Source organism: Toxorhynchites rutilus, chromosome 2 (assembly GCF_029784135.1).
Source record: "Toxorhynchites rutilus septentrionalis strain SRP chromosome 2, ASM2978413v1, whole genome shotgun sequence".
Taxonomy (NCBI): Eukaryota; Metazoa; Arthropoda; class Insecta; order Diptera; family Culicidae; genus Toxorhynchites; species Toxorhynchites rutilus.
The window spans coordinates 252087451-252104234 of record NC_073745.1 but is presented as its reverse complement, the minus strand read 5'-3'; the positions used below and the strand labels follow the sequence as shown (position 1 = coordinate 252104234).

General features: G+C 39.5%; 1 protein-coding gene across 2 annotated transcripts in view; it reads left to right on the top strand.

Annotated features, from left to right (window-relative positions):
• Positions 1-6886: 6886 nt before the first annotated feature.
• The window catches only part of LOC129769634 (centrosomal protein cep290), a 43741-nt gene continuing 33843 nt past the window's right edge, over positions 6887-16784 (top strand). Inside the window, exons 1-2 of one of the 2 annotated variants that reach the window (XM_055772014.1) lie at positions 6887-8756; positions 8841-9075. In XM_055772014.1, coding sequence (XP_055627989.1) covers positions 9025-9075 — 51 coding nt within the window. In that variant the 5' untranslated portion in view covers positions 6887-8756; positions 8841-9024. Of the gene's footprint in view, positions 9076-16784 lie in introns of both variants that reach the window. The other variant, XM_055772015.1, reaches the window with a different exon arrangement.

The following is a 16784-nucleotide window of genomic DNA, read 5'->3' as shown; positions in this document are numbered from 1 at the left end:
CATGTATTCCATCACTTACTCTTGGGTTCCATACTTCAGTGTTATTAGGGGCTGTCCACATACCACGTGGACAATTTTAGGGGTGGGTAGGGGTTACGAAAGTGTCCACGCTTGTCCACGGTGGGGGGGACGGGGTTTTAATAATGTCCACGTGGACACGTTAAGTATTTTTTAAAGTAAAACATTCAAGTTAATAGTTAAAATTGAATGAGATCTATTTTGTATTTACACGATTTTTTGAACTTCACGCCCGTCCTGAGCACTCAGTATTCATCAATAATAATACTGAACTTCCTGAGAGTGCTGCTCGGTCAAACATCCATATTTTTTCATATGGCTGAACCTCTCTCCTGAAATGTATATTCTGAGGGTAACGCACATGAACTAGGATCCATCAATTTATTTCAATCGGTAATAGAGGGCCATTAAATCCGTCAGGAAAAGACACCCAATAACACAAAGAATGTTGGATTTTGTGTAGTATTGAAAATCACGACTTAAGTGCGGGTTGAATTCAGCTTTTACTCTTGATGACAAAACTGTTTGGTTTTTTTCGAGAACTCTCAAGGTCTTCTGAACATTGGAACGAACAACAAATTCTTCCATGAGTGTACGGGCCGTATCTCTGGAGATCTATTTCTTGCAATGATGTTGTTCTTCATTGATGTCTGGTAATTTTTGTAGTACACTTCTTTTGAGTTGTCTGGAAAGTTTATGCTGCTACTGCTGATTAATTAAAAGATTAATCCTTGATGCACATGAATTAGCAGATTCGCTACAGATGTCGAAAATCACCGTTCATGAGAAACGAAACATCAGGAAAAACATATATGCAACATGCATGGACTACATATTAACCCATATTACGGAACCCGATCGGATTTGACATATCGCAATCCGAACTAAATAAACTTTTGCATTCTGCTTTTCAAGGTTGCAATATCTACACAATCCGATAGGATTTGACTCGATCAGATTCAGGGGGATAGAGACTCGAATTTCGGCGTTTCTTCGAGCTCCGAAAAAGTAAACAAAGAATATTTTTACCATCCATTATATCACTATTTGTTTATCTATTTTTCAACAATAAAACACTAATTTAACGGAAAAAAATATATCCATAATTAGAAGCTGATCAAGTGAGGGGGTTCTAAAAAAGTTGTGGCATGGCGTACACGATTCCAGCCCTTCTGGTTATTTGAAACAAACAAATCGAACAGATTCTGAATCAGTAAAGATGGCACTATCGCATGAACCTCGGACAAGTCAAAAACGTGTTTTTTGACAAAATGGCGGAAATTTGAAGAAAAAAAATGCTGTTTAAAACATTTTTTTAAGTTTCTTGATTTTTTTTAAAATAGTAAAATTACGAAATTATGATTTTTTATAGGCTTATGTGATAGAGAGATGCATACAGATTGTATTCACATAAACATAGATCGGATAAGTAGAACTTGAGATATCGCGTAATCCAGTTTGAAAGAACATGTTTCGAGAAAAACGCGTTTGAAGTTAATTGTTATGGCCATACTAGATAAGATATCGCATCACTAAAATGGCTATATTTTGGTAAATAATAAGATTTTCGAAATGTCTCTCCTATGGTATATTCTTAAATGTCTGAATTAGAGAAATATGAAGAAAAAAAATGATTTTTTTCAAATTTCTAGACTAGAATATCCTCTTAAAGAACGCAACATTGTGCTGATTTCAAATCCGACCGGATTCCGGAATAAGGGTTTATTTTACCGAAATACACTTGAAGGGACTTATCTCAATCTGCGATTCGTTTCATAAATGCGACGAAAATACATATTTGTAGCGAATTGTAAAGGGCAAATCATTCACAAGAATGTTGGGTTAAAAAAAAGTCTTAGCAAGTGAACCCCGAAGCAGGTTTTCGCTTGAAGGAAGTTATGGCTAGGTCTGGTAGGACTGGAAGATAATCTGTATCATGAACTTCTACCATATAACTAGTTTCGATGAATTCCAACCAGTACTGCTAGCAGCTGAACGTATGAAAATCAACGATCCAGAACGCTTCTAGGGCACTTCTAAAACTTCACCCGCCTTACACACCAGATATTGCATCGTCAGATCATTAACTGTTAAGACTCTTGTAAGAACTTCAACTTACTGCATAGCATGAGTTCTGAGAGGATGGAATTCTCAAGTTGCATGAAGGATGCTGAAATATTCAGGAAAAAACGGTGCATCTATGATCGAAAAGATGTATGTTTACAAAAATATGCTTTTAGTTTTTCCCTCAGAATCGGCACGAATTTTTCAGGACAATATTTAGCATGATTTAACAATTAAGGCTTGTAGGTCAACGGATTCATCGATCACGATGATACTGCAAAAGTTTTGTTTTTACTAGGTTCACTAGGCACTACCGTACCTGTAAAAGCGAAAGTCATTGATGTTTAGACGATAAAATTCTGTTTTCAAACAAAGCGCTTGATTTTATTGTCTGATTTTTTGAAAACTGAAACAGCCAGTCAGCTTTAATAAAAATACTCAAGAATAAGCTCACAATCGATATTTTAAAATGGATATGGAGATAACGTAAATGGAATTCGGAAGAAAATAATGAGCTCCCTGACAATGTTGAAAAAAATCGAAGATTTCAAGACAAATCTTTACCTTTGGTAAGGCTATAATTTTTATCAATAAAAATATGGAATAGGAAATAGAAACAAAATTGAAATGAAATTTAAGCGAAAAAAATAGAATTTCTTGATTTTTTCTTCAAAACCGGAGGAATGTCCACGTGGACAACAGGGGGAGGGGTACAAGGAATGTCCACGGAAGGGGAGGGGGGTGTCTAAAATCATGCTTTTTCTGTCCACGTGGTATGTGGACAGCCCCTTAACGGATAGGAACGAACAGATCCTGCTACCGCCATGTGTTCGTTATTGGGTGTGTAACTTAGTACGTTCCGTTTTCATAAAGTGCTGTAATAAGTCGAAACTGACAGCTGATTTTTGCTGAATCGTGAAGTGTCAACATCTGCCAACCAAACATTGTTTACAAGTCTTTGAATATTGCACAACAAGTTCAATTTTTACTGCGTTAAAAATGTCAAGTTTACTGATTACCTACCCGTATTGCGCAACGTAGAGTGGTTTAGGGTGTGTAACAGGGCGCAGAGAGACGAATGACTTACAGCTCAAAGTCTCTATAATTCAAATCATCTACACTACAGGGAAAGCTCTCTATAGCGACATCGCAAGGGACCGTCGTTATAGAGAATTGTCGCTATAGAGAGCTCAGATGTCGCTATAAGGAGAGAAACGCCCAAGCTCACACAAAACAATCAAATTATATTAGAAACAAAAGCAATTGATGTCTAACCATCTTGGAACAAAAAACTTAAACAATGAATATAAAATTCAGCTCATTCGTCCGATATAATTTTTTCTCTAGATAGAAAAAAGGGTAATTTGTTTATTGATTTTTTTGTTAATGAACCAGCATAAATAATCTGGAGAGTTTGGTTTTGGTTTTGAGAGGGTGGGTTTGAAGTTTGATTGTTGAATGGTCCGTCAGTTCCTGATTTAATAAATGATTGATTTTTTTTATCTCATCGCCAGACAAAACATACCAATTGAACATCATTGAAGCCCTTATTCTTACCCTTTCCACGGCTCTAGTCCATATTTTTGATGATGAATGAATTCGCATTGTACGGCATACTGAATTCATTAGACAATGTTGTCTTTTTACCACTCTTTTCGAACCTTTGAATTATGTCAAATTTATTTTCAGCGTTTAAGATTTTCGTGTATTTCTACTCATTTTGGGCAGCGAATGTTTTCGAAGTGAAACAAAGGATGCTTCAAGTTATTGTCTGAATTCGATGTTAAAAGTTTCATCCATATAACAATTGTGTAAACAAAACTTAAATTTTTAAATTTATTGCAAAATGCAATTTATTCTTTTCCTCCAGGACGGGATTCTTTCACAACAATTCTTCGATTAATTGGTTTCAATAAGCTTTCCCTATCTTTTATGGCCTATCTTTTTATGGCTGTTTTTGTAAGTATCCGAAAATTAAAATCAGTTGGGCGTCACTGTTGATTAAACCTTATAATACACAACAAAGACTATTTACGTTCGTAGGCACTGTCATTGACACACACACACTATGTGTGGAGTGAAATTGAGAATGGTCGCAATAGAGAATGTTATGTTTTAGTAAATAGAAGCCATAATGTGTCGTTATAGGGAAGGTTGTTATAGAGAAATGTCGCAATAAAGAAAATAATTTCTATGCGATTTTGAAGGGACCTTTGAACATGTCATTATAGAGAGCTTTGACTGTACTTTACCACCAACGTCATCTTTAGAAAAACTGCGGTAGCAAAGTTGAAAATCTTACATGAACCCACAAAGGATGAATTGAGCTCAAGCGAAGGAAAAAAGGTGTTGATGCGGTAAGGGTAGCTGCCGTTAAATATGTGGAGGCGATCCGGCGTGGTAGTAACATCCATACCTCTTACGCAGAGATCAAATGGAAATAAAAGCGAAGAACCGGCCGAGATGTGTTGAAAGTCACTATAATAGATAAAAAAAAATGTTGTCGTTAACCCTTTCGCTGTGGCAGTGTGCTCTGGCAGAGTGATACCGCTGAACGGAGCACTGCACCGAAAAGTGTGCATACCGCGCTGGTGTGATCGATGTGCAGTATCGCCCTGATGTAGAGGTTTTTAGCGGCTCTTTTTTGAGCCGAGACTCTTTCGAAAAGCGGCTCTTTTTGAGCCGAGACTCTTTCAAGAACCTCTTTTTGAACCGAAGCTTTTTTTTGAATCGAGACTCTTTTTTGAGCCGAGACTCTTCCGAAAAGCGGCTTTTTTTTAACCGCGGCTTTTTTTTTGAGCCTAGACTGTTTTGAGAAGCCGCTCTTTTTTGAACCGTGGTTCATTTGTGAAGAACCGTGGATCGCTCGTTCTGACGAACCAGCACAAATGAGCGGCTCGTGAGTGCTCACCCATCTCAACCCTGATGTAGAGGTGGGCAAAACGGTTCATTTCAGTGAACCTCAAATAAGTTGATTGAAACGATCCGGCTTATTTGAGCGGCTTTTTTTTGAACCACGGGACTTTTTGAGCCGAGACTCTTTCCAAAAGCGGCTCTTTTTTGAGCCGAGATTCTTTCCATAAAGCGGCTCTTTTTGAGCCGAGACTCTCTTGGAAAGCGGCTTTTTTTGAACCGTGGTTTATTTGTAAAGAACCATGGATCGTACGCTCGTTCTGACGAACCGGCTCAAATGAGTGGCTCGTGAGTGCTCCCCCATCTCTACCCTGATGTCGTCGATAGACGAAACTCGTACACAAAGACCGTTGCGCGGATGACACTCGTAGCGAAAGAGTCAATGTTTTATTTGAATTCATCACTTCGTTAACACGCTGAGCCGCGCATTGTTCCTGCCGCGCTTCCCAATCAGCCCCATTAGGCATTGCATTACCGTGCCAAAATTTCAATAATCGGATATTCGGTAATGAAAATTTAATTATCGGTAAAACCGGTAAATTACCGGTAAAATAATACTTTGAAACAAAACCATTTTCTTGAAGAAACGTCTTTTTTGATAACGATTAGTTTACAAGAAAACATTTTGCAGGATATTGCAACTTAGTTTGTTGTTTAAATTAATACTAAGGGACACAAATAATGTTAATTTTGTCGTCTTTTAATCTAAATCGGATCTCATTATGGGAAATCAGGGTGAAACCGACACCCCAAGGATTTTCATATATTTCCAAGACCTCCCATGTTCCTCCGACTTCAAATCGTCATAGAACCTCTCTTCAACTATTCATGAACTATTCTACAGTGTCTGTTGATTATTTTTTGAGTAGAACTCGAACTCGAGTAGAAAAACTGATGTTTTAGGTGAAATAAATGAGAGTGCGGGTGAAATCGACACCCTGCCGGGTTAAAACCTTTAGAGAACCGAATGTAAACTTATTACAATAAGCAGGTGATGGACAAATTCCTGGTCCAGAGTAAACACGAGAGTTTTGATTCCAGCTTGGATGAGCAACCACGGGGGTTGTTCCGATGAGCGTTGAAGCTCTTCCAGGCATTTTTGTTGACAAGCCCTGTTCAACGTTGGTTTTGGTTGTTTTATCAATCCAGTTCTGTCGTTTTTCTTCGAAATATAAACACAAGACATCTACAAAAACAAGGATGTATTTTTCCTGTCAGTGGAACACAAACCAGATGTCGGTTTTACCCTGACTGAAGTTGTCGGTGTTACCCCGAATGGGCTCGAAATTTTAAAACAACGTTTCCATCATCGATAATCAACAAAACCACCTACCGTCTCACAAAATACACTGAGCAATGATCTAAGGTTAATTAAGCTCACAGTAGTATCGAATTTTCCAAAATTTTCAGACTAAAACACTTGAATTCCACTAGCGAAGTTTTACACGGACTCCTGTTTGCTGACCGGTCCTGTTGTATTGTTTGTTTCGACAGTAAAGCGACTTCCGCAGCTGTAGGGTCAATCGGAACGTGAAAAATGACAAGTGTGTACAGGGGACATCGGAAAGTTTGCAAAAAATGTCTTCTAATTGGAAAAATCAGGAGGTGTCGAGTTAACCCTGATTTCCCTCTACCGAAATTTCCAGAAGAGGAAAACGGACGTTCAGAGTCCAATGATAACTCCGCCTGCGAATGACGGATCTCGATAATGGCATGTCCTTATAAGAACCTGAAATTATCTTGATAATAGCATGTCCGTATAAGAACCTGAAACTATTGAGAACCAGAGCAGTGGGTCCAAAGCCCCTAAAAGGAGGATGGTTGTAATAGCTGTTATCCATGGTTATTATGGAAAGAAAGTAATGGATAAACCCCTAATCCAAGGTGTGACGCGACCCGTGCTGAGGGATGAATGGTTGGGGGGGGTTTCAATCAAATACCCTGCCTCTAACGGAGCCTGTGGAGTACCAGGGCACCCTCCACAGTATCGTCTGCCCCCTCTGCATTAAGCGGGTCACTGATGCAGTTGAACTTCTTTACCGCGCAACTCGTGGGAATTTCATGAATAATTCAACAAAAAACAAAAATCTTCCGGGTTCCGGCAGCCTCTCTCTGTCGGAAAAAATCGTCATAGAGGTCGACTCTATGAATGTCGAAGAGGATGAAGTACTGAGTGACGCACCTGCGGATGTTCAGTCCTGTTCCTCTTCCATCCTCAACACCCCGACTCGTTGTGAGTCGCTAGAGGATGATAGTGACGAAAGTAACGTCACTACAAAAACTGAACCTAAAGCGCTAGATTCAGCTGAGGTCCACTCTTCGTGGAAGAAAAACCTCACCAAGGGTCAGAGAAGGAGGCTGAAGAACTTGGCCGCAGCCGGGATCCCTGCAAAGGAAGCTCGGCAGCAAGCACTGAGTCAGCACATCTCTGGACCAGCAAAACGCCCCCGAGGATCGGAACTACCTAGTAGTGACGAAAAACCGATTCTCAAAAAATCCAAACAAAATCTCTGCCCCCGTAAAAGAGCGGGGTTGAACGAGCAAAAAAAAGATGCTCGAAACACTCTTCAAAACAAAGACTCCACAATAACTTCTGTCGAAACTGGAATCTCCTTCAAGGAAGCTTTGGAACAGATCAAAGTTGGAATACTCCCGGAGGACTATCCCAACACCGATCTTACTACGGCTCAGTTAGATTCCATCCAGAATGCTCTACTCACTGCAATAGAGCAACAAAGAAACGAGCCGGTTAAGCCCAAATTTTTCAATTGCTCGTATAAGTCAGGTTATCTAATCCTTTCGTGCAAAGATCATCAAACTTCGGAATGGTTGAAGAAAGTGGTTCCCGGGATAATCCTAGACGACAACATCAAACTGGTTGCTCTAGACGCCAAAAATATTCCGCGTCCAGAAATTCTCCATGCCTTTTTCCCACAAAGCGCAACATTCAGCGACGAGAGACTCAAAAGCCTCATTGAGAGTCAAAATGAAAATCTCTCCACCGATAAATGGCGAATACTAAAGAGATCCAATCCCAACGAAATTCACGCGGACTGGACGCTAACAGTCGACGAAGCTTCGATGCGTCAACTAACTAGCACAAACTTCAACATAAACTTCCGATTTGGCGAAACTAAGCTGAGGAAAACAAATCCAAAGCAGCGCCAAGTCATAATCCATAAAAGCTCCGGTGTATTCAAAGGAGATCTGGGGCCAAAAAACGAGGAACCTAAAAATTCCAAAAACCCAGGAAACCTGAAGTCTTCAGAGACTAGTGACTCCAAAATAGTGGAACCACAAAAAACTCAAGAAGTCGGCAGAAGGGTTTCTGGAAAACCAAAGCGCCCTCGTGAAGATTCTCCGAAAAACAAGAAGCTTGGCATCCTGAGTATTCCCGGCCCAAGCGGTACGAACTCAATGGTTATCGCAAACAGGTTAGGAACCTCGATTGTGCCAAGTAAAAAAGGTGAGTTTCTTCATACCCATCCCAGATCTAATACGAATACGGAAGCTGGAACAAGCAAAAAACCTGACCTGATTTTCAAAAAAACAGATGGGACTCCGATCCTCCCAAATGAACCACCAGATCGGATAACCCAACCTAATGCAGAACACTAAAGTTCTGCAAATAAACTTCCACCACGCCAAAGCAGCGTCGAGCGTGCTATCCAGGAGGTTTACAAAAGACGCTGTGGATCTAGCTCTTATACAAGAGCCTTGGGTTCACAAAGGAAGAATACTAGGTATTCAAACAGGTTCATGTAAGTTGTTCTATGATGACAAGCATGACTCCCCAAGAGCTGCTGTCTTAGTAAATGCAAACATTAAATGCTTTCCTATTACAGAGTTCATTCAAAGGGACATCGTCGCGATCAGAGTGGAAGTTCCTACCGCCAAAGGAAGGGCCGACATCGTAATTGCGTCGGCTTACTTTCCAGGCGACGTTCCTGAGGTTCCTCCACGAGAGGTAGCGGCGTTTGTAAACTAAATACTGCAGGGAAATTAACAAGGACTTCATAATCGGATGTGATGCCAACGCTCATCACACCATGTGGGCAAGTACGGATATCAACTACCGAGGTGAGTGTCTTTTAGAATTTCTCTCGTCAAACAACATAGATATTGCTAACAAAGGGAATGAACCAACCTTCATTAACGCTATCAGACAAGAAGTCTTAGATCTAACGCTGTGCAGTCCGGCTATTCAAGAAAATATCCATAACTGGCACGTTTCCGATGAGGCGTCTTTGTCTGATCATAGACACATTATTTTTGAATGGAATGGTGGCATGGAAGTTCATAGAGAATACCGAGATCCCAAAAAAACCAATTGGGATCGGTATGCACTTGAACTCGAGTCTAAAACTCTAAACTCAAAAATAAGGTCGATTCAACAGATTGAATCAGCTACAAAAGAATTAAATGAAACGATAATCTCTGCCTACAACAGTAATTGCCCACTGAGAAAAGTTTCTTCGACAAGAAACGTTCCTTGGTGGAATAAAAGGCTCGAACGGCTTCGCAAAACGGCGCGTAAATTGTTCAACAGAGCAAAAATTACCTCGGACTGGTCTCAATATAAGAGAGCCCTAACTGAGTACAGTAGAGAACTGAGACGATCTAAACGAAAATCCTGGGTATATAACTGCGAAAGCATTGAAAATACCCCAATCGTTGCTAGACTCAACAAGACTTTGGCAAAAGACCACTCGAACGGGCTTGGATCGCTTAAAAAGGACGACGGTTCGTTCACAAAAACCTCCTCAGAAGTACTAGACTTACTGATGAAGACTCACTTTCCGGGATCTACATCTGTCCACTCGGACACAAATCCTGGCTATAATGGCGACACAATATGCTATCGAAGGCGTCTCATAGGACCCGAAAGTGCAAAGGATGTCGCTAACATAGTTACTGGGTTAGTCTTCACGAGGGCCAGAGTAGCAAACGCGGTGAGATGCTTTCTACCTTACAAATCTGCAGGTGCAGACGGGATTTTTCCAGCCTTGATTCAAAATGGAGAATCAAAACTAATTCCGTCTCTAATCGAGATCTTTAAGGCAAGTCTGATACTAGAGCACATCCCTTCGATATGGAGACTTGTGAAAGTAGTTTTCATCCCAAAAGCGGGAAAACGCGACAAATCACTTCCAAAGGCTTTTAGACCAATTAGTTTATCATCAATACTGTTGAAAACTATGGAAAAAGTATTATATGAATACATAAAGTCTGTATTCATGTCCAAACACCCACTATCCAAATACCAGTTTGCCTACCAATCAGGCAAATCCACAATAACAGCACTACACATGCTTGTGACAAACATTGAAAAATCTCTCTTGTCAAAAGAAACCGCATTATGTGCGTTTCTTGACATCGAAGGTGCTTTTGATAATGCTTCTTATCTATCAATGGCACAGGCAATGAGAAGAAGACACTTTGATAACTGTATAGTCGAATGGATCCATGGCATGCTCACACAAAGAAAAATCACCTCGGAGTTGGGCGGGTCGTCTAATTATGTGATTGCAACAAAGGGTTGCCCACAAGGAGGCGTTCTATCACCTCTCCTTTGGTCACTAGTAGTTGACGACCTTCTGATAAGTTTAGAGGCAAAAGGTTTTGAAATTGTGGGCTTCGCCGATGATCTAGTCATAATGATACGAGGCAAGTTCGACGACGTGATATCGAGCAGAATGCAGATAGCCTTAAACCTAACACAAAATTGGTGTACCACAGAAGGTCTGAGCATAAATCCCTCGAAAACAACAATTGTTCCATTCACCAAAAAGAAAAAACAGCATCTGCAGTCTTTATATCTTGGGGGAGTGGAAATAAAATGCAGCGCTTCAGTGAAATATCTAGGTGTTATCCTAGATGCTAAACTCAACTGGAATGCGCACTTAGATGCAATAATCAGTAAGGCCAATCAGCCCTATGGGCATGTTCTAAAATGATAGGAAGAACATGGGGTCTTAAACCAAAAATGGTAATGTGGGTCTACACTGCCATTGTGCGGCCTAGAATAACCTATGCCTCATTAGTCTGGTGGCCAAAGACCAAGGAGACTGTAGCTACAAAAAAGCTAAACAAACTCCAACGACTAGCATGCATTGCAATTACTGGAGCAATGCGAAGCACACCCTCGAAGGCACTGGAGGCTATCCTTCACTTGCTACCTCTGAACCAACATGTTCAGCTAGAGGCTAAGAAAAGCGCTCTAAAGCTTAAACAATGGAAAAAATACTAGACGGAGACAAAATTGGTCACTTGAGCATCCTGAATCTCTTACCCGTAGGACCATCCTCAGAGATGAACAGTGATTGGATGGAACCTAGGACTAACTACGACATTCCATACAGTGTAATCGAGCCTTCTCGTTCAATATGGAATGAAGGCGGTCCCAGTCTTCGTAATGGTTCAATCATGTTCTACACTGATGGGTCAAAAATGGGAATCAGAACAGGTGCTGGAGTGTATGGTCCCAGAACAAAAATCTCTGTAGCTATGGGAAACTGGCCAACAGTTTTTCAAGCAGAAATAGCTGCGATAATAGAATGCTCAAATGTCTGCCTTAAAAGAAAATATAGACATGCTAACATCTGCATATTCTCAGACAGTCAAGCGGCACTTAAAGCTCTAAATGCTTTTAAATGCTCCTCAAAAATTGTCTGGGAATGAATTCTCCTCTTACGGCAACTAAGTCGGATAAGTTCGGTACAACTGTACTGGATTCCTGGCCATTGTGGAATAGAGGGAAACGAGCGAGCAGATGAACTTGCCAGGAACGGCTCAAGCTCACCTTTCACTGGTCCAGAACCTTTCTGTGGAATATCTGACTGTGTGTTGAAAGGTGAGCTGAAGAACTGGGAAGACCGGGAAGTATTAGCCAACTGGTTGGCGGTACAACTTAACCAGTCAAAAAAATTTATCACGCCGAGTATTAAAATTACTCAACAATTGCTGAGTCTTAATAAGAAAGACTTAGGCACAATCACAGGCCTTATAACAGGACACTGTCCGAGTAAATACCATCTCAAAAACATAGGTTTAGTGCAAGAAGATATTTGTCGTTTTTGTTATACCGAAAGTGAAACCTCGGAACATTTGCTCTGTAATTGTGGAGCTCTAACTAGACGCAGACTGCAATACCTTGATAAGGCTATTTTGGAGCCCAAGGAAATTTGGTCTGCGTCGCCGATCAGGATTATAAAATTTATCAAACAGAGTATTCCTGATTGGCACCTATCTCGCTATAGCTTTCAGTCTACTTCTTCATCAATAAGCAGTAGGTAAGCTTGAAGCGGAGTACAAAAAAATGGGATATACCACAATAGTTCAGAACAGTGTCTTAGAATATCAGCAAATATTCACGAGTAACGAATATGATTTATTTCAGTGTAAATGACTTTTTTTTTCAGCTCGAAACACATTGCCCTCATTATATTGATGACAATAACAAACGAGTTCATTTTGTTCATATCGCTGATGCATGAACAAATTTGCTATAATGAATGAATGCGGCATTGAGTGGGGTTCATAACTTCGCTGTTATTTATACTTTGAAAATCAAAAACAACAAATTGATATTTCTCACATTCGAAACGATATTCGTTCTGGCATTGATTTTGAGCCAAAATTCAAAAATAAAATAAAATTAGTCAGGCTGGATCATTTAGAGAACAGAGCTCAATGAAACGATCTTTGCAAGAAATCGCGCAGGATTTTGTTTGGCGAGACGGTAACAACGGCATCGCGAACGATCCCTAAACACCGTATTGCAATTCAATAACAATTGCTCCTAGACTCGATGGTCAAATGGATTACAACACATCATAATCTTCTTGTTGCCTGCGTTGATTTGGAAGGACTTAAGCATCAGTACAATCCGACCTACATAAAATCCAGCCGCACACAGCTACCTCTGGTAAAAAGTAAACAACAGCTGATATTCATTTGGTTAAAATGAAATTCTGTTCTGGCATTCTGAATAATCAAGATGAAAATGACATTGGGTGGAAAAATAAACATCAAAACATATTGATGAACAAAAGTTCATTTGCTCATATTCAATGGTTGCTTGGATCTGTCATTTTGATTTTCGTTTGGAGTATATAGGTTTTCGATGCAACCTAGCCCGAAAATATAAGCTTTTGAGCTGAACGAAGATGATTTTTTTCAACACTGGTTCAGAATAATGGACGCAGTGGTTCACATCCAACAGGGGAAAAAGAGTCCAATGATGTTAGGCGTACTGTACGAAGAGCATCGAATACCATTGCCATGTATTAGCTTCTGATGCCCTCTGTACGAAAACATGTCTGAGTATTTTCAATTCAATCATCAAGTTTTTCCTTGATGCTCAACTGATTCTGCTTCTTCCGTTGGGTTTTTTCCCTCCTGTTGTGCAGTCACTGAACCAATACCATAATCGTAAAATTTAATGAATCATGATTTAAAATGCCTGTTTGTTCAATGCAGTCCGTGAAGTTTGATAGAAGACGCTGAAGTCATCATTCCATTATTTTTTTATAGAGTTGCTAGAAATGTACGATAATAATTTGGGATTCATTATTATGTAGAAAAACCGTGATTTTAGAACACCGGCAACTAATTCTGTTTAAATTCGTTGAAAATACAACAAGTTGATAAGTTTTTAACTGGAAACGTTCTAATTAGGGTCTACTGTGTAAGATCATGCAGTTTTTCCAATAAAAAGTTTTGTATTTGATGATAAATTCAAATTTTAAATTTTTCCTATGTAGGTCTATAAAAAACATTTCGCTGCACTAGAAATATTGTTTTGATTTTTGCATAACCAAAGGTGCAATAAAGTAAACTTACAATGAAACTACTATATTGCCATAAACTGTTTCAATAGTTTATTTTTATTTATGTGTTCTTCCTTATGTAAGGATTATGTTCTCAGAAACTCGAGTCGATTCCTTGCCTAGTTTTCACGGCCTTATGAGGATTAACCAATGTCCGATTACTATTTTCTACTTGCTGTATTTCATGTCCTGCTAATGATTCCAGATATCCGACTTAAATACAGTTGATTCCAATACTCATATTGTTGATATCCCACTGGCCAATTTAGTCTCAGGCAAATTAACAATGATCTGGACCAGAACCACAATTGGCGTTCTATATGCCCAACAACATCGAGATCGAGATCAAGTTCTATCAGTTCACGCGTTATTACTCCGAACACCCCAACTGAGTTTCATTGAAACTTATGAGGTGCACTTATCCAGAAAAGTGTACAGCATTAAATGTCTTCTGCCTAAAAATCACATTCTCTTCTCAAGATCCGAAGAAGAAGATTTGAAAACACTCGTACCGGTGATTTTTGGTGAAGGTTCACCAAATAATCGGACGGTGTAAGATCACCACTTCAACAATGGTTGTGTGTAGAGGAACGAGGGGTTCTTCGGATAGGTTAAGAAGAACTTCGATTGTATCATTAGAAACGTGTGTTCTTAAATTCAAATTCAGCTACATATACTATTACTAGTAATGTGGTAGGGGTAAGTAGAACAATGAATACACGAAGCATAGAAGCTCATCGTTCACGAGAGGATAGCTCTATTTTCTCTTTCTGATCGTTTGGCCATCTAGTAACCGAGATGCACAGAGAGAAAGAAAAAAAGAGCGAGTTGGATTTTTTTCCAGGACAGTGTTCTTACCCCCTCTAGAAACTGCCCGTCTCACTCCACCAGTACGATCATTTGAAACATGTTCTCTCGTACAAATGCATTTAACCATTTGTGACTTTTCAAAAGTCTTCAATGTTCTGAGGTGGTTTCAATATCATAGATCAACATGTAGGAGGGGGACACTAAAACATAAACATGGAACTTTACAGGTAACACTAGAACTACCGACAGTTTCTATATACCTATTTCTACCAAAGCGACAATTTTGACCAGTTTGATAATTAGCTATCAAAATATGAAAATTCCAAAGGACATAAAATTAATTTTGAAAAAGTCATAATATTTTTTTTCCAAAATACATATTTTTATCAAGGCTCACATGGCCTTAGCCTGACGGGGCCGGGAGTTCAATATTTTGACAATTTTTCTTATTATCTATGTTAGTAATATGTAACCGATTACTCGCGGTTGGCTCGAGGTTAGTATTACAAGTGTTTTCGTAATTGGGATGTTGCAGTGTTCAATGTTCTGTACGTGTGCCCGACACGGGATACTTCCTATAGGGATGCAGCTGACCATTAATCAGCAACGCCCCCCTAGTCTGTATCCCATATATAGCGTGGTGCGTCTTCTCGACTCGAGATAAAAAAAAATAAAATTGCTTGTGAACAAAAGATACGAACGGTTGGTAGATCTAGTGTTAACTATTCAAATTAACCACATGTCCATTTTAGCTGTCCGTGTTACCCACAATTCCCCTATGACTCTCCAACATTTTTACACGTTATTCATGGAATTCATTATCAGCAATGAAAACGGTTGCGCAATAATGCAGATAATGACGTCGATTTTTGAATTTACCAAGCCTACGGGTGATCTTTGAAGCTGTCTTAATGTCTTTCGTTAATATTCGCCCGGCTGATGGATCAGTTTGATCCTGTGATCCAAACTGTTAACAATAGAACACATTCGAACGTGTTCTCCCTGTCGACGAATAACATACAACGGTTGGTTTCTGGTTTACAATGGTTTGGTGTCTGAGTACTTATAGGTTTCACGCTTCAGTTACTATTTTTCATGCTGAGTGTTTTGGAAATATGTCGATTGGTGATTTTATCTCGAAAATGTGTAAAGTATATACATTTCAACTTTGGAATATGCATTTTAGGGAATTGTTTGAAGGGATTCGGTTCACGGAAAACGATTTTGTTATTCTATCTGTCTATATGATGAGAAGTCAGCTAATGGTTTTTTTGTACTAGAGCCCGCGTTGTTGAAGTTCAATTAATAGTGAAAACAATTTTGATGTCATCTCTCAACCTAATACACGATGAAGGATTATAATTTGCACAGCCTTTAAGCGTTCAACATCTCCGTTTGTACCAGTGTACATTTCGTTCAGATTAACCGCCAATTCGAACAGAAATTGTAATAAGAGTGAGAAGTGTATTTTTTAAAACCACCAATTTGATATAGCCCAAACATTCAAGAAGCCATCTACCTTTAAAACAAATTAAATGAATGTAAGCGAGCCTGATCATGAATATATCACGATCAATAGTTATGACCATATTTTAACCGTTTGAGTTCGGAGCAAATTTGGTGACCATATGCCGAAAATGCGAATGAGTTTGGGTATATGTAAAAAACCTTAGCTTTTCAAGTGCTAGTTTTGAAATCCATAATAAAATGGATGAGCAATAAGCGATAGAATCTAGATTTTCTTAATTTATACCCCCAATATGTCCACGAAAGATGATATCCTATGTGAAAAAGGTGCTCCTTGCAGTTCCGCCCTCAAAAATAATTTATTCCCTAGTGTACCCAACGCTAGCAATGACAAAACTAGCGTTTGCGATAATCCTTTCGATACTGTGTGGTCTCCAGGCGTTTGACTTTGGCGGCTTTGCGAAAGTAGCAACGAAAACCACTAAAAGTTTACTGGTGACGACGCCAGCAATTTTCTCACCGGAGCAGTTGCTTGAATTTGGCAAACAATCGATCGCTGGGGTTCCGCTGGAAGCATTGGCTGCCACCGTTAATACAATATGTGAGGCTGAGAGTGTTGCCTAACCGATTGATACCAAAAATATGATTGTTCCAATAACAGGTTCCATAGCAGTAACATCT